General features: G+C 45.3%; 1 protein-coding gene across 1 annotated transcript in view; it reads left to right on the top strand.

Annotated features, from left to right (window-relative positions):
- The window catches only part of LOC139266053 (polyamine-modulated factor 1-binding protein 1-like), an 887,264-nt gene that overhangs the window by 712,611 nt on the left and 158,223 nt on the right, over positions 1–16,430 (top strand). Inside the window, exons 25-26 of the mRNA XM_070883919.1 lie at positions 13,463–13,630; positions 15,988–16,155. Coding sequence (XP_070740020.1) covers positions 13,463–13,630; positions 15,988–16,155 — 336 coding nt within the window. The remainder of the gene's footprint in view (positions 1–13,462; positions 13,631–15,987; positions 16,156–16,430) is intronic.

The following is a 16,430-nucleotide window of genomic DNA, read 5'->3' as shown; positions in this document are numbered from 1 at the left end:
TAGATTGCGGAGTGGTGATGTCATGCGTGATAACACCACAGAAGCTGGATGCGGACTTCTCCATACTTTCAGCCATAGTGGTAAAACTTTGTATGTGAAGCCAACAGTTTTCTTCCCCTGGCTGCGCCCTCGATGTCCTCATCCCTGTCGTCCTCAGCGGAGTTGGAGAGGACATCGCCCTCCAGTGAAGTCTCTCCTTGGCTATTCCAGCCACCAGTAGCTGGTGTGCCCACTGGTGATGGGTGTTTCACCATGTGCAGACCCCTCTAGCTCATTATCTCGCCATAGCAGAGTGCCAGTGTCTGAGCTGTTGCCTGAGAGGGGTGAGTGCCTCAGCAAGATTGTCTTCCTCCAAAGTCTGTTCTTCTGCGGGAGCTTCTTGACGTTGAGAAGCCCTTTGAAGAAACAGAAAGAGTTAGGATGGGAGACAGAAGCTGTACATAATCAGGTGACTGTGCTGAAAATGCATGTTGGAGTTGCTAAAAGTATAAGCAAACGCTCTTCTTGGGTATGCCACCAGCCTCTCCTTTCCCGATGCTCATGACTCTGCCTGGGCCAGTGATGTCCAGGACTTTCTGATCTACCTGTGTGAGGGTGATGATGTTAGAAACTACTCTAATTGCCCTTTTCCTTAATCTGGCATTATGTGACGTCTTGTCCTGTAGAAAGAGAGGGCGAGGGTTAGGGTATGGCTGTTGAGATGGTTAGTTGAGATGTGTGGGGCTTATGTATATAGTGAATGTGCAGTGTGAAGAGGGGAAAGGAAGAGGTGAGTGTGTTTGGAATGAGCAAAAGAGATGTTTTAATTCTTGTGATTGTATGTTGAAGTATGTGATAGAAGGGTGGTCATAGTTGAAAGTTTAAGATGGTGGGAGAGGAGTGTTGTGAGATGCTGGTGAGACAGGTGAAGAGATGAAGAGATGTACTCATCCTTGTTTCTTCTGTGAGGTCATTAAACCTCTTTTTACATTGAATTGAGGTTCTGGGGGTGATGCTTCTAGCACTGACCCTATCAGCCACCTCTGTCCAGGCTTGCCTGACAGTGGCCTTGGGGATGCTCCAGCGGGTTCTGGGGAAGAGCACCTCCTTTCTGATCTGCACTTCTTCCACTGGGACTTCCAAGGAACGTTCAGGAAAGCAGAGGGCAGTCCGTCGCAGGCAAAGAGTTTTCCACAGTTGTTCGCTCGAAAGTGCAAGGAGAGAATGCAATTTCGTTTTAAGAGGTGCATCCTTGCTTTAAATACAGTCAGGAAATGCGACAGAAATTGCATAAGTCACATGGGCAAGCAGCCCGATTCTGCAGGCAATCAAATGGGCAGCCCATCCTTCAAACGGTAATGAGGCCTTGGGAGTTAAAATGGCCTAGGTCTCAATCAGTAAAGAGTGGGGTGCTGCAGGGATCAGTGCTGGGACCTCAACTATTTACAATCTATATTAACGACTTGGAAGAGGGGTCTGAGTGTAACGTAGCCAAGTTTGCTGACGATACAAAGATGGGAGGAAGGGCAATGTGTGAGGAGGATATAAAGAGGCTGCAGGAAGACATAGACAGGCTAAGTGAGTGGGCAAGAATTTGGCAGATGGAGTATAATGTTGGAAAGTGTGAGGTCATGCACTTTGGCAGAAAAAAATCAAAGAGCAATTTATTATTTAAATGGCGAAAGATTGCAAAGTGCTGCAGTACAGCGGGACCTGGGGGTACTTGTGGATGAAACACAAAAGGATAGTATGCAGGTACAGCAAGTGATCAGGAAGGCCAATGGAATCTTGGCTTTTATTGCAAAGAGGATGAAGTATAAAAGCAGGGAAGTCTTGCTACAGTTATACAGGGTATTGTTGAGGCCACACCTAGAATACTGCGTACAGTTTTGGTTTCCATATTTACAAAAGGATATACTTGCTTTGGAGGCAGTTCAGAGAAGGTTCACTCGGTTGATCCCGGGGATGAGGGGGTTGACTTATGAGGAAAGGTTGAGTAGGTTGGCCTCTATTTATTGGAATTGAGAAGAATGAGAGGTGATCTTATCGAAACATATAAGATTATGAGGGGGCTTGACAAGGTTGATGCAGAGAGGATGTTTCCACTGGTGAGGGAGACTAGAACTAGAGGGCATGATCTTAGAATAAGGGGCCACCCATTTAGAACTGAGATGAAGAGAAATTTCTTCTCCCAGAGGGTTGTGATTTTGTGGAATTCGCTGCCTCAGAGAGCTGTGGAAGCTGGGACATTAATTAAATTTAAGACCAAAATACAGTTTCTTGAGCGATGGGGGGGATGAGGGATTATGGGGAGCGGGTGGGGAAGTGGAGCTGAGTCCATGATCAGATCAGCCATGATCTTATTGAATGGCGGAGCAGGCTCGAGGGGCCATATGACCTACTCCTGCTCCTATTTCTTATGTCAACAACATTATGGGGCTTGTCACCCACCTGCACGATTCCCACCAGAGCTAACATTGAGGCTTTAGTCTTGTATCTACTGCCCCTTGGTCTTGAGCCTACAACTACTGTAAACAGTCTGCTTCCACCTACCCTGTTCCATCCTTTGATAATTTCACATCTATCAGATCACACCATAATCTGCGTTGTTCTGACAAAAAAAGACCCAGTTTTTTCAAGTCTTTCTTTGTACTTATATTTCCCCATACCAGGCAGTATCCTAGTGGATCTACATTGTACTTTCTCTGTAACCTTAACATCGTTCCTATCTTGTGAGGCCCAATTCTGCACACAGTACTCTTGTTGAGGTAGATTCAAGTTTTAAATAAGGTCATCATTACCTCTTGACTTTCATGATAAAACCTAGAATTCTAAGATTTCTTTACTTGAGATGCTGCCTTTAATGTCCTGTGAGCCTGTGCCCACAAATCCCTCCTTTTCCACAGCACCGAGGCTAGATCCATTCAGAGTATAATTACTGCTGCTATTTTTTTTAAACAAAATTCATCACCCCACATCTGCTGACATTGAATTCCATTTAACCCTTTCTCCCATTTTATCAATATCCTTTGCAGCTACCTTTGGTCTTTTAAAGAATATGGGCTAGACATTCGGGGCGCTAACTTTTAAAATCTTGAAAATTTAGCGCTAGGCGCTAATGATTGTCAGCTTCCAGTAAGTTGGCTGTTAGCATTCCAGGAAAGAACTGGGGCGCTAAATCAATAATGACCTCAGTAGGGCACTACCAGCAGAGCAATAATGAATTTCAAGCGCAATGCAATTCGGAATGATCATTCACACTGGCTCCTTCTAGCTCTTAAAGGGAAGGTTCCATCATTGTGCAGATCCTTATTATCAGCATTTCTGGCTGTAAAGGCGGCTTGCAACCAACTCAATCCTCTGATCGTAGTGGCTGATCCCACTCCCAAGGAGCAAACTCGTCATATCATGGACGAGGCATTGGAGGCATTGGTCGTGGGAATGGAGCGAAGGAGAGCAGTGATGTTCCTGGCCACTGGAAGGAGACATTGCCCCAGGTCTTCAGAGCAATGTGGAGGAAAGTGACCCAGGAGGTCTTGGTCAGTAGTGTGGTCATATGCAGTCCGACATAGTGCTGGGAAAAATTCAATGACCTCACTTGGGTAGTCAAGATGAGTATATGCTTCAATAGGTCATACATACCAGCATCTAAACCTTGATCTGTACACGTTGCACAAACCACCACACCCCCACCATTCACCCACCAAGCATTTGCACCTACTCAAACTCACATCCACATCTCACGCCTTGCCTACAATGATAGCTATTCAACTATTGCGCGCATATCTCCCAAACACATAGCTGGACTCTGACTCACACACATTCGTTTCTCTTGCAGGCCAAGATGGCCCACAATAGGAGGGAGCAGAAGAGAAGAGGCGGTGGTGATGCACAGCGCCAGCAGCTTTCAGACCTGCTGCAACTCATTGGGCACTCGGTGGTGGGCGCCGTGGCCGTCAGCTACGTCGACCCCATTGGGGGCAACAGCAGTATGTTCATCCCTTCTCCTTCTCTCATCCCACTTCCCCCTCACACCACAAGCCTTTCTTACTTTCCAGCTCCTGATAATGTCTGCATTCCTTGCTCTGTTCCTGCCCTCACCTTAACGCAGGTCTTGTGTCTTTATGCTTTCAGATAATCAGCAAGCAGATGTCCAGCCTATCCCTGAACCTCCCACTGAGAATGAGGAAGGAGAAGAGGAGGAGGAGCAAAGCACCTCGTCATTGCATCTCTCACCCGCAGGCACCACCTCAGATAATAGCATTACGCGATCTTTAGAGGCAAGTTTAGTAGAGGAGTCTGCACTGGGTGATGCACCGGGGACAATCGGGCTGCAGCAAGGCCAAGGGGAAAGGGTTGCTTGAGAGCTAGCTCCTGGGAGGGCGAGTTAGTGCATGAGTTAAGCTGCATAGGACTCCGATGTGGACCTTGACGGGGAGGTGAACACAAGAAGGGTCATGAGCATGCACTCCGAGATGATCGGTGCAATGGCAATGGTGCCCGAGAGCTTCCAATATTGCACCGAGCTCTGCGCACACCATGGAGCCCATCATTTCTACTCTGCAGAGGCTGGTGGAGTCCCAGAGAGACCGTGCGGATTCAGACCTCATGACACATGTCATGCGTGATGTGGCAGCTTCCATTGCAGCACAGGCAGAAGCGACACAACGTCTTTGGGCTGTAATGGCGACAATGGTTGGTGGCATTGAGTCTCTGACTGCTGCCATCAACTCTGGGTCCACCACAGATCTCACGGTGTGGCAGCAGGCCACCAATCTTTGTTCAGGCAGATTGGTAGGGATGCTCAGGGGCTGCCCGGGGGAGTGGCAGTGGGTCAGTGGAGCAGGAACCTGCTGTCCTCTCTCAGGATGACAGCATTCCTGATCCCAGCATTACCACTCTGCCATTGCACTTGTCGCTGCCTGTCATCCAGCCAGCCCAGACTGCCCTCGCCCATTCTGAAGTGGTTAGGTGTACAGCCGGGCCTTCCAGGCCCAGAGCTGGTCGAGGGTGTCCTGCAAGGCCATCTGTGGTCTCTGGCACCGACAGCCACCAGCCATGCTGCAGCCACTGGGAGGCACTATGTAAGAGCAGCAGATTAGGAAAAGGTACTGTAAAGAAGGGAAGTAAGCGTTTGCACAACCGTGATTAATTAATATTGTTGTATATATGTGGGTAATGAATTTGGATATATTTATTATTGGAAAGTTGCAGATTTGGTGCTGTGTCTTATTTCAGCTTTGGAATGATAAATTGATGGAATAATGGGGACATGCTGAGCAACCGGGAAGTGGCCTCGAATTCATTGGAACTGAAGTCTGATGAGGCAGTCACGGACCACCCTTCCGCAAGGCCGATTGAGTGGCTGCCTCCACCCTCATTGCTATTCGTGCTCCTGTTCCTCTTCCTCCTTCTCATCCTCCTCATCTCCTCCTTCCTCCTCCTGAGGTGATGGAGCTATGCCTGGTGGCAATGGCTGTGCCCTCTTGATGGCCAAGTTGTGCAGCATGCAGCAGATGATGACGAAAAGGGACACCCGCTCAGCGGAGTGCAGGAGGGCTCCTCCCGAGCAGTCAAGGCAGTGGAACTGTTGCTTGAGCACTCCAATGGTCTGCTCAATGCTTCCTGGTGGCAGTATGGTTGTCCTTGTATATGAGTGCTGGTCACAAGTGTTGGGATTGCGGAGAGGAGTCATGAGTCAGGTGGAGAGCAGATAGTCCTCGTCTCCCAGCAGCCAACCGCAAGCTTGATGTGGTGGCTGGTACAGAGCTGGCACACCGGTCTGGCGCAGGATGAAGGCATCGTGGCTGCTGCCAGGATAACAAGCATTGACGGTGAGGCATCGCTGTGTGGGGTTGCACACCAACTGCATATTGAATGAGTGGTAGGTTTTGCAGTTACAGAATACCTCAGCATTGTATGCGGTGCCCGCAAAGCGACGTGGGTGCAGTCAATGGCACCTTGCAGCATGGGGAAGCCCACTATCCTGGCAAAGTCATATGCATGCTCCAACTGTTTCTCTCTGCTCATGCGGAAGGAGATGTAGTCCATTCACCTTCTGTAGAAACCATCTGTGACCTCGCGGATGCAGCAACGGACGGCGAACTACAATATGTTAGATATGTCTCCTGTTGCACACTGGAAGGTTCGCTGGCGTAGAAATTGAGGGTGTTGGTGATCGTGACTGCCACTGGGAGAGCCATCCTCACCCTGGTACGAGGCTCGAGGTCTGGTTGCAGGAGATGACAGAGCTCTGTGACCATGTCCTTGATGAAGTGGAGTCTTTTAAGACTCTGTTCATCAGTGAAATTGGTGTAAGAGAACTGCTGCTGGAAGACTGCTGGTAAAGCCTCCTGTTGAGAGCCCTGTTGGCCCTCCTCCCTCTGACCACATTTTGCAATATTTCTCTCTGCCTCAGACGTTGACACTGGAGGGCAAGGTCCAGTGCAAATACAGTCCTCAATAAGTATGGAAATGTTGCATTTGAAATCTCACCGAAATGAAAATGATTAATTGTTCTGATGCAGAAGAATCCTTAAAGTGAAAAATGCTGAAATTGCTCAAAAGGCCTGTTTGCCTTTGTGAAACTGACAAGGCAGCATTCTTTGCAGAGTAAAAATAAATTGGATGTTGACGCCTTTAAATACCGCTCCTCCAGCGGCCATCCGACTGCATACCACCTTCTCTACCTGCCACTGATAACATCAGGTGCTCAGGCAGGGGGCGAGAGGGAAGTTCTAATCTGGGGTGCTAATGGACTGCTGCTCATCGAATTACGTCATGATCACCGGGGCGCAAAAGCGGCAGGAAATTCCGCGGGCATCACTCAATTCACTGTGCCCAGTCGCAAGCCCATTTGTGCCCCGTTGTCGCCTCCCGGAGGTGTTAACGGGAGGCGCAAAGGAGGCCAATTTCTCCCCAGACCTCCTATTTTGATATAAACTACAAATTTTGACACCACTCCTTCTCGGGTTATATCCACATAATTGATATACACAATGAATAGAAGTGGCTCCAGAACTGAACCCTGTGAGACACTGCTATCCACTTCCAACCACTCTGATAAACTACCCTTAACTCCGACTCCCTTTTTCTCCTGTCTAACCAATTTTTAATCCAGTTTTCTAAACTCCCCTTAATACCACACCCCTTAATCTTCTCTCGTAATCTCCATTGTGGTACCTTGTGAAAGACTTACTCAAAGACCATGTGCACCACATCCGCTGCATTTTCCCCGTCTATCACATTTGGTAGTTTGAGAAGAACTTTGAGATTTGTCAAGCACGACTGTCTCTTTCAAATTCATGCTGGCTACTTCTAACTATTTTCTCTTTATCTCAATAAGTGGTAATTTTATCCTTAATTAAAGATTCTAAAATGTTCTCAACCACAGATCGTAAGCTAACTGACCTGTAATTACACAAAAAAAATGGATACTGCATTGTACACTCGCCAGTCCTCTGGCACACATTCACACTCAATGTTTCTAGGTCCTCGATAACTTCCTTCCTCATCTTCCTCTGGATCCTAGGATCTATCGCATCAGGCTCTGGTGCTTTGTAATCCTTGAACTTAACTAACTTATCTAAAATATTCCTTTTATTCATCATCATATCACTGCTCTTGCTCTCAATCAATTCAGGATTCACCTCCTCTCCAATATTAAATTAAAAAGTAGGACCTCAAAAGTAGTAATCTCGGGATTTCTACCAGTGCCACGTGCTAGTCAGAGTAGGAATCGCAGGATAGCGCAGATGAATACATGGCTTGAGCAGTGGTGCAGCAGGGAGGGATTCAAATTCCTGGGGCATTGGAACCGGTTCTGGGGGAGGTGGGACCAGTACAAACCGGACGGCCTGCACCTGGGCAGGACCGGAACCAATGTCCGAGGGGGAGTGTTTGCGAGTGCTGTTGGGGAGGAGTTAAACTAATATGGCAGGGGGATGGGAACCAATGCAGGGAGACAGAGGGAGACAAAAAGGAGGCAAAAGCAAAAGACAGAAAGGAGATGAGGGCAGAGAAACCCAAGGCAAAGAACAAAAAGGGCCACTGTACAGCAAAATTCTAAAAGGACAAAGGGTGTTAAAAAAACAAGCCTGAAGGCTTTGTGTCTTAATGCAAGGAGTATCCGCAATAAGGTGGATGAATTAACTGTGCAAATAGATGTTAACAAATATGATGTGATTGGGATTACGGAGCTGTGGCTCCAGGATGATCAGGGCTGGGAACTCAACATCCAGGGGTATTCAACATTCAGGAAGGATAGAATAAAAAGAAAAGGAGGTGGGGTAGCATTGCTGGTTAAAGAGGAGATTAATGCAATAGTTAGGAAAGACATTAGCTTGGATGATGTGGAATCTATATGGGTAGAGCTGCAGAACACCAAAGGGCAAAAAACGTTAGTGGGAGTTGTGTACAGACCTCCAAACAGTAGTAGTAATGTTGGGGAGGGCATCAAACAGGAAATTAGGAGTGCATGCAATAAAGGTGCAGCAGTTATAATGGGTGACTTTAATATGCACATAGATTGGGCTAGCCAAACTGGAAGCAATACGGCAGAGGAGGATTTCCTGGAGCGCATAAGGGATGGTTTTCTAGACCAATATGTCGAGGAACCAACTAGGGGGGAGGCCATCTTAGACTGGGTGTTGTGTAATGAGAGATGATTAATTAGCAATCTCATTGTGCGAGGCCCCTTGGGGAAGAGTGACCATAATATGGTGGAATTCTGCATTAGGATGGAGAATGAAACAGTTAATTCAGAGACCATGGTCCAGAACTTAAAGAAGGGTAACTTTGAAGGTATGAGGCGTGAATTGGCTAAGATAGATTTGCGAATGATACTTAAGGGGTTGACTGTGGATGGGCAATGGCAGACATTTAGAGACCGCATGGATGAATTACAACAATTGTACATTCCTGTCTCGCGTAAAAATAAAAAAAGGAAGGTGGCTCAACCGTGGCTATCTAGGGAAATCAGGGATAGTATTAAAGCCAAGGAAGTGGCATACAAATTGGCCAGAAATAGCAGCGAACCTGGGGACTGGGAGAAATTTAGAACTCAGCAGAGGAGGACAAAGGGTTTGATTAGAGCAGGGAAAATGGAGTACGAGAAGAAGCTTGCAGGGAACATTAAGGCGGATTGCAAAAGTTTCTATAGGTATGTAAAGAGAAAAAGGTTAGTAAAGACAAACGTAGGTCCCCTGCAGTCAGAATCAGGGGAAGTCATAACGGGGAACAAAGAAATGGCAGACCAATTGAACAAGTACTTTGGTTCAGTATTCACTAAGGAGGACACAAACAACCTTCCGGATATAAAAGGGGTCAGAGGGTCTAGTAAGGAGGAGGAACTGAGGGAAATCTTTATTAGTCGGGAAATAGTGTTGGGGAAATTGATGGGATTGAAGGCCGATAAATCCCCAGGGCCTGATGGACTGCATCCCAGAGTACTTAAGGAGGTGGCCTTGGAAATAGCGGATGCATTGACAGTCATTTTCCAACATTCCATTGACTCTGGATCAGTTCTTATCGAGTGGAGGGTAGCCAATGTAACCCCACTTTTTAAAAAAGGAGGGAGAGAGAAAGCAGGGAATTATAGACCGGTCAGCCTGACCTCAGTAGTGGGTAAAATGATGGAATCAATTATTAAGGATGTCATAACATCGCATTTGGAAAATGGTGACATGATAGGTCAGCATGGATTTGTGAAAGGGAAATCATGCTTGACAAATCTTCTGGAATTTTTTGAGGATGTTTCCAGTAAAGTGGACAAAGGAGAACCAGTTGATGTGGTATATTTGGACTTTCAGAAGGCTTTCGACAAGGTCCCACACAGGAGATTAATGTGCAAAGTTAAAGCACATGGGATTGGGGGTAGTGTGCTGACATGGATTGAGAACTGGTTGTCAGACAGGAAGCAAAGAGTAGGAGTAAATGGGTACTTTTCAGAATGGCAGGCAGTGACTAGTGGGGTACCGCAAGATTCTGTGCTGGGGCCCCAGCTGTTTACATTGTACATTAATGATTTAGACGAGGGGATTAAATGTAGTATCTCCAAATTTGCGGATGACACTAAGTTGGGTGGCAGTGTGAGCTGCGAGGAGGATGCTATGAGGCTGCAGAGTGACTTGGATAGGTTAGGTGAGTGGGCAAATGCGTGACAGATGAAGTATAATGTGGATAAATGTGAGGTTATCCACTTTGGTGGTAAAAACAGAGAGACAGACTATTATCTGAATGGTGACAGATTAGGAAAAGGGAAGGTGCAACGAGACCTGGGTGTCATGGTACATCAGTCATTGAAGGTTGGCATGCAGGTACAGCAGGCGGTTAAGAAAGCAAATGGCATCGCGAGGGGATTTGAGTACAGGGGCAGGGAGGTGTTGCTACAGTTGTACAGGGCCTTGGTGAGGCCACACCTGGAGTATTGTGCACAGTTTTGGTCTCCTAACTTGAGGAAGGACATTCTTGCTATTGAGGGAGTGCAGCGAAGATTCACCAGACTGATTCCCGGGATGGTAGGACTGACCTATCAAGAAAGACTGGATCAACTGGGCTTGTATTCACTGGAGTTCAGAAGAGTGAGAGGGGACCTCATAGAAACGTTTAAAATTCTGACGGGTTTGGACAGGTTGGATGCAGGAAGAATGTTCCTAATGTTGGGGAAGTCCAGAACCAGGGGTCACAATCTAAGGATAAGGGGTAAGCCATTTAGGACCGAGATAAGGAGAAACTTCTTCACCCAGAGAGTGGTGAACCTGTGGAATTCTCTACCACAGAAAGTAGTTGAGGCCAATTCACTAAATATATTCAAAAGGGAGTTAGATGAAGTCCTTACTACTTGGGGGATCAAGGGGTATGGCGAGAAAGCAGGAAGGGGGTACTGAAGTTTCATGTTCAGCCATGAACTCATTGAATGGTGGTGCAGGCTAGAAGGGCTGAAAGGCCTGCTCCTGCACCTATTTTCTGTTTCTAATATCCTTCTCTTTACTAAAAGCTGATGCAAAGTGTACATTAAATACATCTGCCACTTTCTAACCATCATTCACAAATTGACAATCCTTTCCTCTCAGTAATCCCACCTAACTTTTAACGATTCTCTTTTCACTGATATACTTGTTATTCATTTTGCTGTTCCTTTTGATATTTTTTGATTATTTTATTTTCTCTCAGCTTAGCTTTCCATGTCCTGCCTTTAGCCTCTTTTCTTATAATCTCATATTCTCCTTTAGTTTTTTTCATTATTATTCTAAGTCCTCATAGGCCCTTTCCTTCAATTTTAATTGGCTTCTAATCATTTTATTCATCCATGACTACTAATAGTCTCCTGGTTTCTTAATGGAATATATTTATTCTGTACTTTTGTAATCCACTTTTAAAAGAAAAATATCCCACTGTTGCTGTACACTTTACCTCAGCAAGCTCTTTCTATGATCTGCCCTAATCCAATTTGGTGTTACTGGTTTTGTACTAACTTTTTCCCTTTCTAGTTAGATCTTAAATCATATATTCTGGTTACAATTCCCAAGTTGTTCACCCACAGTTAGCTCAACTACCAAATCTAGCAATGCCTTGTAAGCCGACTAATGTACTGTTTGAGGAAGGCGTCCCGATACTCCCTATCTGTTTCAATCATTAAGTGACTAATTAAAATCTCCCAAAACAATAATGTTGTTATTGCTACTTATCTCTCTAATCTTTCTGCAGATTCCCTCTTTCATTGTCTTCCCAGAATTTGGACGTCTAATATAACCCTATTAGTTTGACAGGTCATTTTTTATCTTTGAGCTCCAACCATATTGACTCTGATTGTACCCCTTAGTTTACATCAACCCTCTCTACACCGTGTGTTCCATCTTTCATCAATATTGCCACTCCATCTCCTCCCTGTGCTGGAATTGATTTTCAAATCTGTTGCAGGACTGTGCTTAGTTCTTACGAAGACTTTAGGAATTTAGTCGGCACAGGCAGGTATCTGTAGATAAGTCCAGATATGAGAACCTCGCCTATGTACACACAAGTGGCAGGATAAGGGTGATTTAAAATGGGCTGACTTTAAAGTGTGGATGCACCTGACTGGCATTCCTCCTTTGATCTTCATCCTCCAGAATCTGCAAGTAAAGATGTGTACCCATAGGGATACCCAGTAACAGCGTCAGCTGTGCATGATGTCACAAAAAAGAGATGCAGTATGGTTTTAATTAGCTATCAGGAAGGCTCCAAAAAGTTCCTGTAATCACCAGCCAGACCAAAATAGTCAGTTGCTAAGTGATATAACAATATATCTTTAACAACAAGGACCTCAATGAAGTTAACAGGCCTCTGTTATACCACTGATTTTATGGGTGAACACTCTATTGAGCATCGTTCAGGACTTTAGATCACATTTCAAGGTCCTCCCTTTATTTACATAACATTCAGCCTACAATGAGTCTTGTACATAGACTATGTGCAGGCTACCAGTATTTCCCAATCAAATAGATATGCATAATGTGCATGTGGTATGGAGTATGGCTTAGGCCGCTCAAGAATAGAGCCTCAGGCATGAGGTGCAGTAGTGCTTCGGGCATTTCCACTTACATTAACGACCCTATAAAGTCTTACTATTTTGTGAATTCTTTAAGTTTACCCATAAAATGCCCAAGTTCTGTTGGAAAATTGCTCAACTAGTTTTGAGCCTGGGGACCTTTCTCACTTGGATTTGCGTCTGCCTCTGTCTTGAAACTTGCATTGTCCATCTGCCCGCATCCACCCAATTTGTTTCAATGCTACGCTTGTTCTTGCCCACTCTCCTATTTTCAGTGCCACTCTCTTATAGAAGGATTAAAGCTGGCTACTGGGTATGCTTGCTCTAGATGCAGCCATTCTGAGTCCCTGGGTGTGGCTGCCATCTGTGCTTCTGCCATTGCCACAACGTGCCTTCCTGGTGTGGCCATGGGCACATGGACACACTACGAATGCGCCTACACTTTCTTTGTCCTCCATGCAGATTCTTGTACACCCTACTTTCTGTTAACCTAATGCCACAGTATATGTCTGCCCTCCTAACATAGCTGCTCCTGCTTTCTGCACTCTCAGATGGCTCCACTGTGGGCTCCAGTCCAGGCCCCGCCCCCAAATCACTCCCACCTCCAATGTTTGCTTTCTTAATAAGTTGCTGAACTTTGAAAATAGTACATTCTGTATGAAGTGGTTTGAGAATTTTCAACATGATAAGCTGCTATATAGATGTATGTCTTTCTTTCTACCATATTTCTTCAATAATCTATTCGATTGCGTCCAAGCTTTCAATAGAGGTTATATAATTTCTTATTACTAATGTCACTTGTCTGTCTAGATTAGCAGGTTTGTCCCATTGAAGAAAACTTAAGAGCTGACCTCAAAACAGACCTCTGAAATTTAAATTAGGTTATTTATGGATTTACTTATGTTCCCAGTACACAACAGTCATTGTAATCCATTATTGTTGGTATTTGTATTGTAGTTTCAACAACAAGAGGATCTGGGAAGGTATTTACGGGATGAGCTTAATCAGGAAAGGAGCCAATACCAGGAGCAACAAAGGCAGCTTATTAAATTAAAGTACCATACGTCTGAAATGGAGACAGAAGTGGATAACCTCAAAATCAAACAAAAAAGTGAAATGCAGATGGTAATGAAGCTTTCTATTATTGTATGTCGTTCTGTCGTGACACTGCTCACAGGTAGTCCTTGACAGGGGCCAGGGAATGGAGCTGTTCGGTTGAGATGGAGCACGGAGTCAAAGAGGAGAGAAGACAGGCATAGTGGGAGTTTGAGTTGGACACAAAGTCCGAGTTGAAGCAGAGATAGATTTCCTGTTTTGCCGGGAGCAGCAAAATCTAGAGGCTGAGGTGGACGCAGGTGTTCCTGTGGCTGAGGCCAGTGGTAGAGTTATATGTTGGGTTGAAGTTCAGACAAATGCTGGTGAGAGTAGCAGGGTTAGTCACAAAGAAACACAGAAAATAGGTGCAGGAGCAGGCCATTCGGCCTTTCGAGCCTGCATCGCCATTCAATATGATCATGGCTGATCATGCAACATCAATACCCCACCCCTGCTTTCTCTCCATACCCCTTGATCCCTTTAGCCGTAAGGGCCACATCTAACTCCCTTTTGAATATGTCCAACGAACTGGACTCCACAACTTTCTGTGGCAGAGAATTCCACAGGTTCACAACTCTCTGAGTGAAAATGTTTCTCCTCATCTCGGTCCTATATGGCTTACCCCTTATTCTTAGACTGTGTCCCCTGATTCTGGACTTCCCGAACATCGGGAACATTCTTCCTGCATCTAACCTGTCCAGTCCCGTCAGAATTTTATACGTTTCTATGAGATCCCCTCTCATTCTTCTAAATTCCAATGAGTATAAGCCTAGCCGATCCAGTCTTTCCTCATATGTCAGTCCTGCCTTCCCGGGAATCAGTCTGGTGAACCTTCGCTGCACTCCCTCAATAGCAAGCACGTCCTTCCTCAGATTAGGAGACCAAAACTGCACACAGTACTCAAGGTGTGGTCTCACCAAGGCCCTGAACAACTGCAGCAAGACCTCCCTGCTCCTATACTCAAATCCCCTCTCTATGAAGGCCAGCATGTCATTTGCTTTCTTTATTGCCTGCTGAACTTGCATGCCTACCTTCAATGACTGATGTACCGTGACACCAGTCTATAAATACGTAAATTTGTTTCCACTAGCCAGCAAGCACCAGCTGCTGGCAAAGTGCTAAATTGTTAAAATAAAATCTAATTTAAATTTCAAAGCCCTTGCTACCCATATAAGTTTTCAGATATCTGCTTTTAGGACTTAGGGAGGATTTTCCTTCTGAGCTACACTAGTTTTCCATTGTAAATTATGCTGAATGTGTCTCGACAAGTCTCTGCCTTTCTCTCGTGATCTTTCACTTGATGTCAGAAGCGCCTGCCCAAAAATGGACGAGGTAACCACATAAAATAGTACTGACAGAGTGATGTCATATGTCATATTTTCCATCATTACAGCTATAGAAGGAACGCCTGTATACAACAGTTATCCACCACTGCTAAAGCTGGAAGAGACATTAAAAAAATTAAAAGGTCCATCCCAGAGAGTGGAATTCACACTCCCAACCAGTTATTCATGCAGGATGTCCAGAAAACAGATACTCTCCTAACAAGGAGGAACATAGCCCACTTTGAGTTGCTACAGGCATCAGGCTCCATAGCAGCAGGGCTTTACCTTCCTTTCCCACCAATGCACATGGAAATCTCACTGGGAGCCCACCAAAAAAATGGAAGTCAGGTTGACTTCAGAAACTTTGCTGGGTTAGCAGTACATCTGTGAGGCAGCAGGGTGCCCAGTACCACAATACTTATGGCAGCATAGCCACCAAGGAGGAAAATCCAAGCCACTGCCTCTTCTTGATCATTATTTTTTTATTTTATTGAGCGTGACGCTTTGTACTGATGAAGGTGAGATGTTGGTTTTGGGAAAGGGATACATTCCTATCAGGCATCCAGTGTTAGGATTGAGCTCTTTCAGGTCAGGTAGACCATGATTAGATGCAGATTAAAGCTCCCACTGCTCATCCTTATGAGTCAGCCTTGACTATCGAAGGACAATATCTACTGTACTTGGTGGGCTCCCAGTAAGATTTCCATGTGCAGTGGTGGGAAAGGAAGGTAAACCCAGTGTGACATTTTTGATTTCCCTCCACAAATTAGAGCACAAATAAGCAATCTTAGACCTAGTACACTGGTGTGGAAAAGATTAAAATGTCATGCAGGTACCGTTTGGTGCTGTGGACCCATGTCTACTAGGAAATGGATTGCCCAAACTCATTTGGACCTATGGAGCCGGCAGTTTATTTGAATTGTAACTTCCATTTTACCTGTAAATCTTTCACAAATAATTAATTTTTATAAACAATTCTATGTGAGCATAACAGGCTGACAAATATGTTAGATCCCAATATATTCTCATTAAAATAAGTAGAATGCATTGGTGCTTTCACAGATTAAGGATCAGGAGAATCATATATCCACATTGGAAGAAGAGATGAAACATCTGCAAAATAAATATCAAAGTGCCTGTGAGGAGCTGATGAACGAGAAGTCTCAATTCAAAGATCTTCAGTTAAAGATAGCTACAACTGAAATAAAGAAGAAGAGCTACGCTGAAGAGGTAAATTATAGTTTTATATTATAGTTAAGTGAAGAGGACAATATATTACTAAAGCCCTGAAATTGGTTTGCTCCAGAAAACGAACGCGGGGATTGCGATGCGTGATCAACTCGTGCCTGTTAAGATTGGTGCTGCCTGCTCATTTCCATGATTGTGGCATTCAGCCCAGTGCGCTGCTGAACGGCTGAATGCTCAGCAGAGGGCCCAGGTTTGTGCGAGGCTAGGCTTAAACCTAGTCTGCGCTACTTAAAGGGGAGCTGCATTCTGCCTGCAGC

This window comes from Pristiophorus japonicus, chromosome 1 (genome assembly GCF_044704955.1).
Source record: "Pristiophorus japonicus isolate sPriJap1 chromosome 1, sPriJap1.hap1, whole genome shotgun sequence".
NCBI classification, from domain to species: Eukaryota; Metazoa; Chordata; class Chondrichthyes; family Pristiophoridae; genus Pristiophorus; species Pristiophorus japonicus.
The sequence above is the reverse complement of the archived record's forward strand: the minus strand, read 5'-3'. Positions and strand labels throughout refer to the sequence as shown.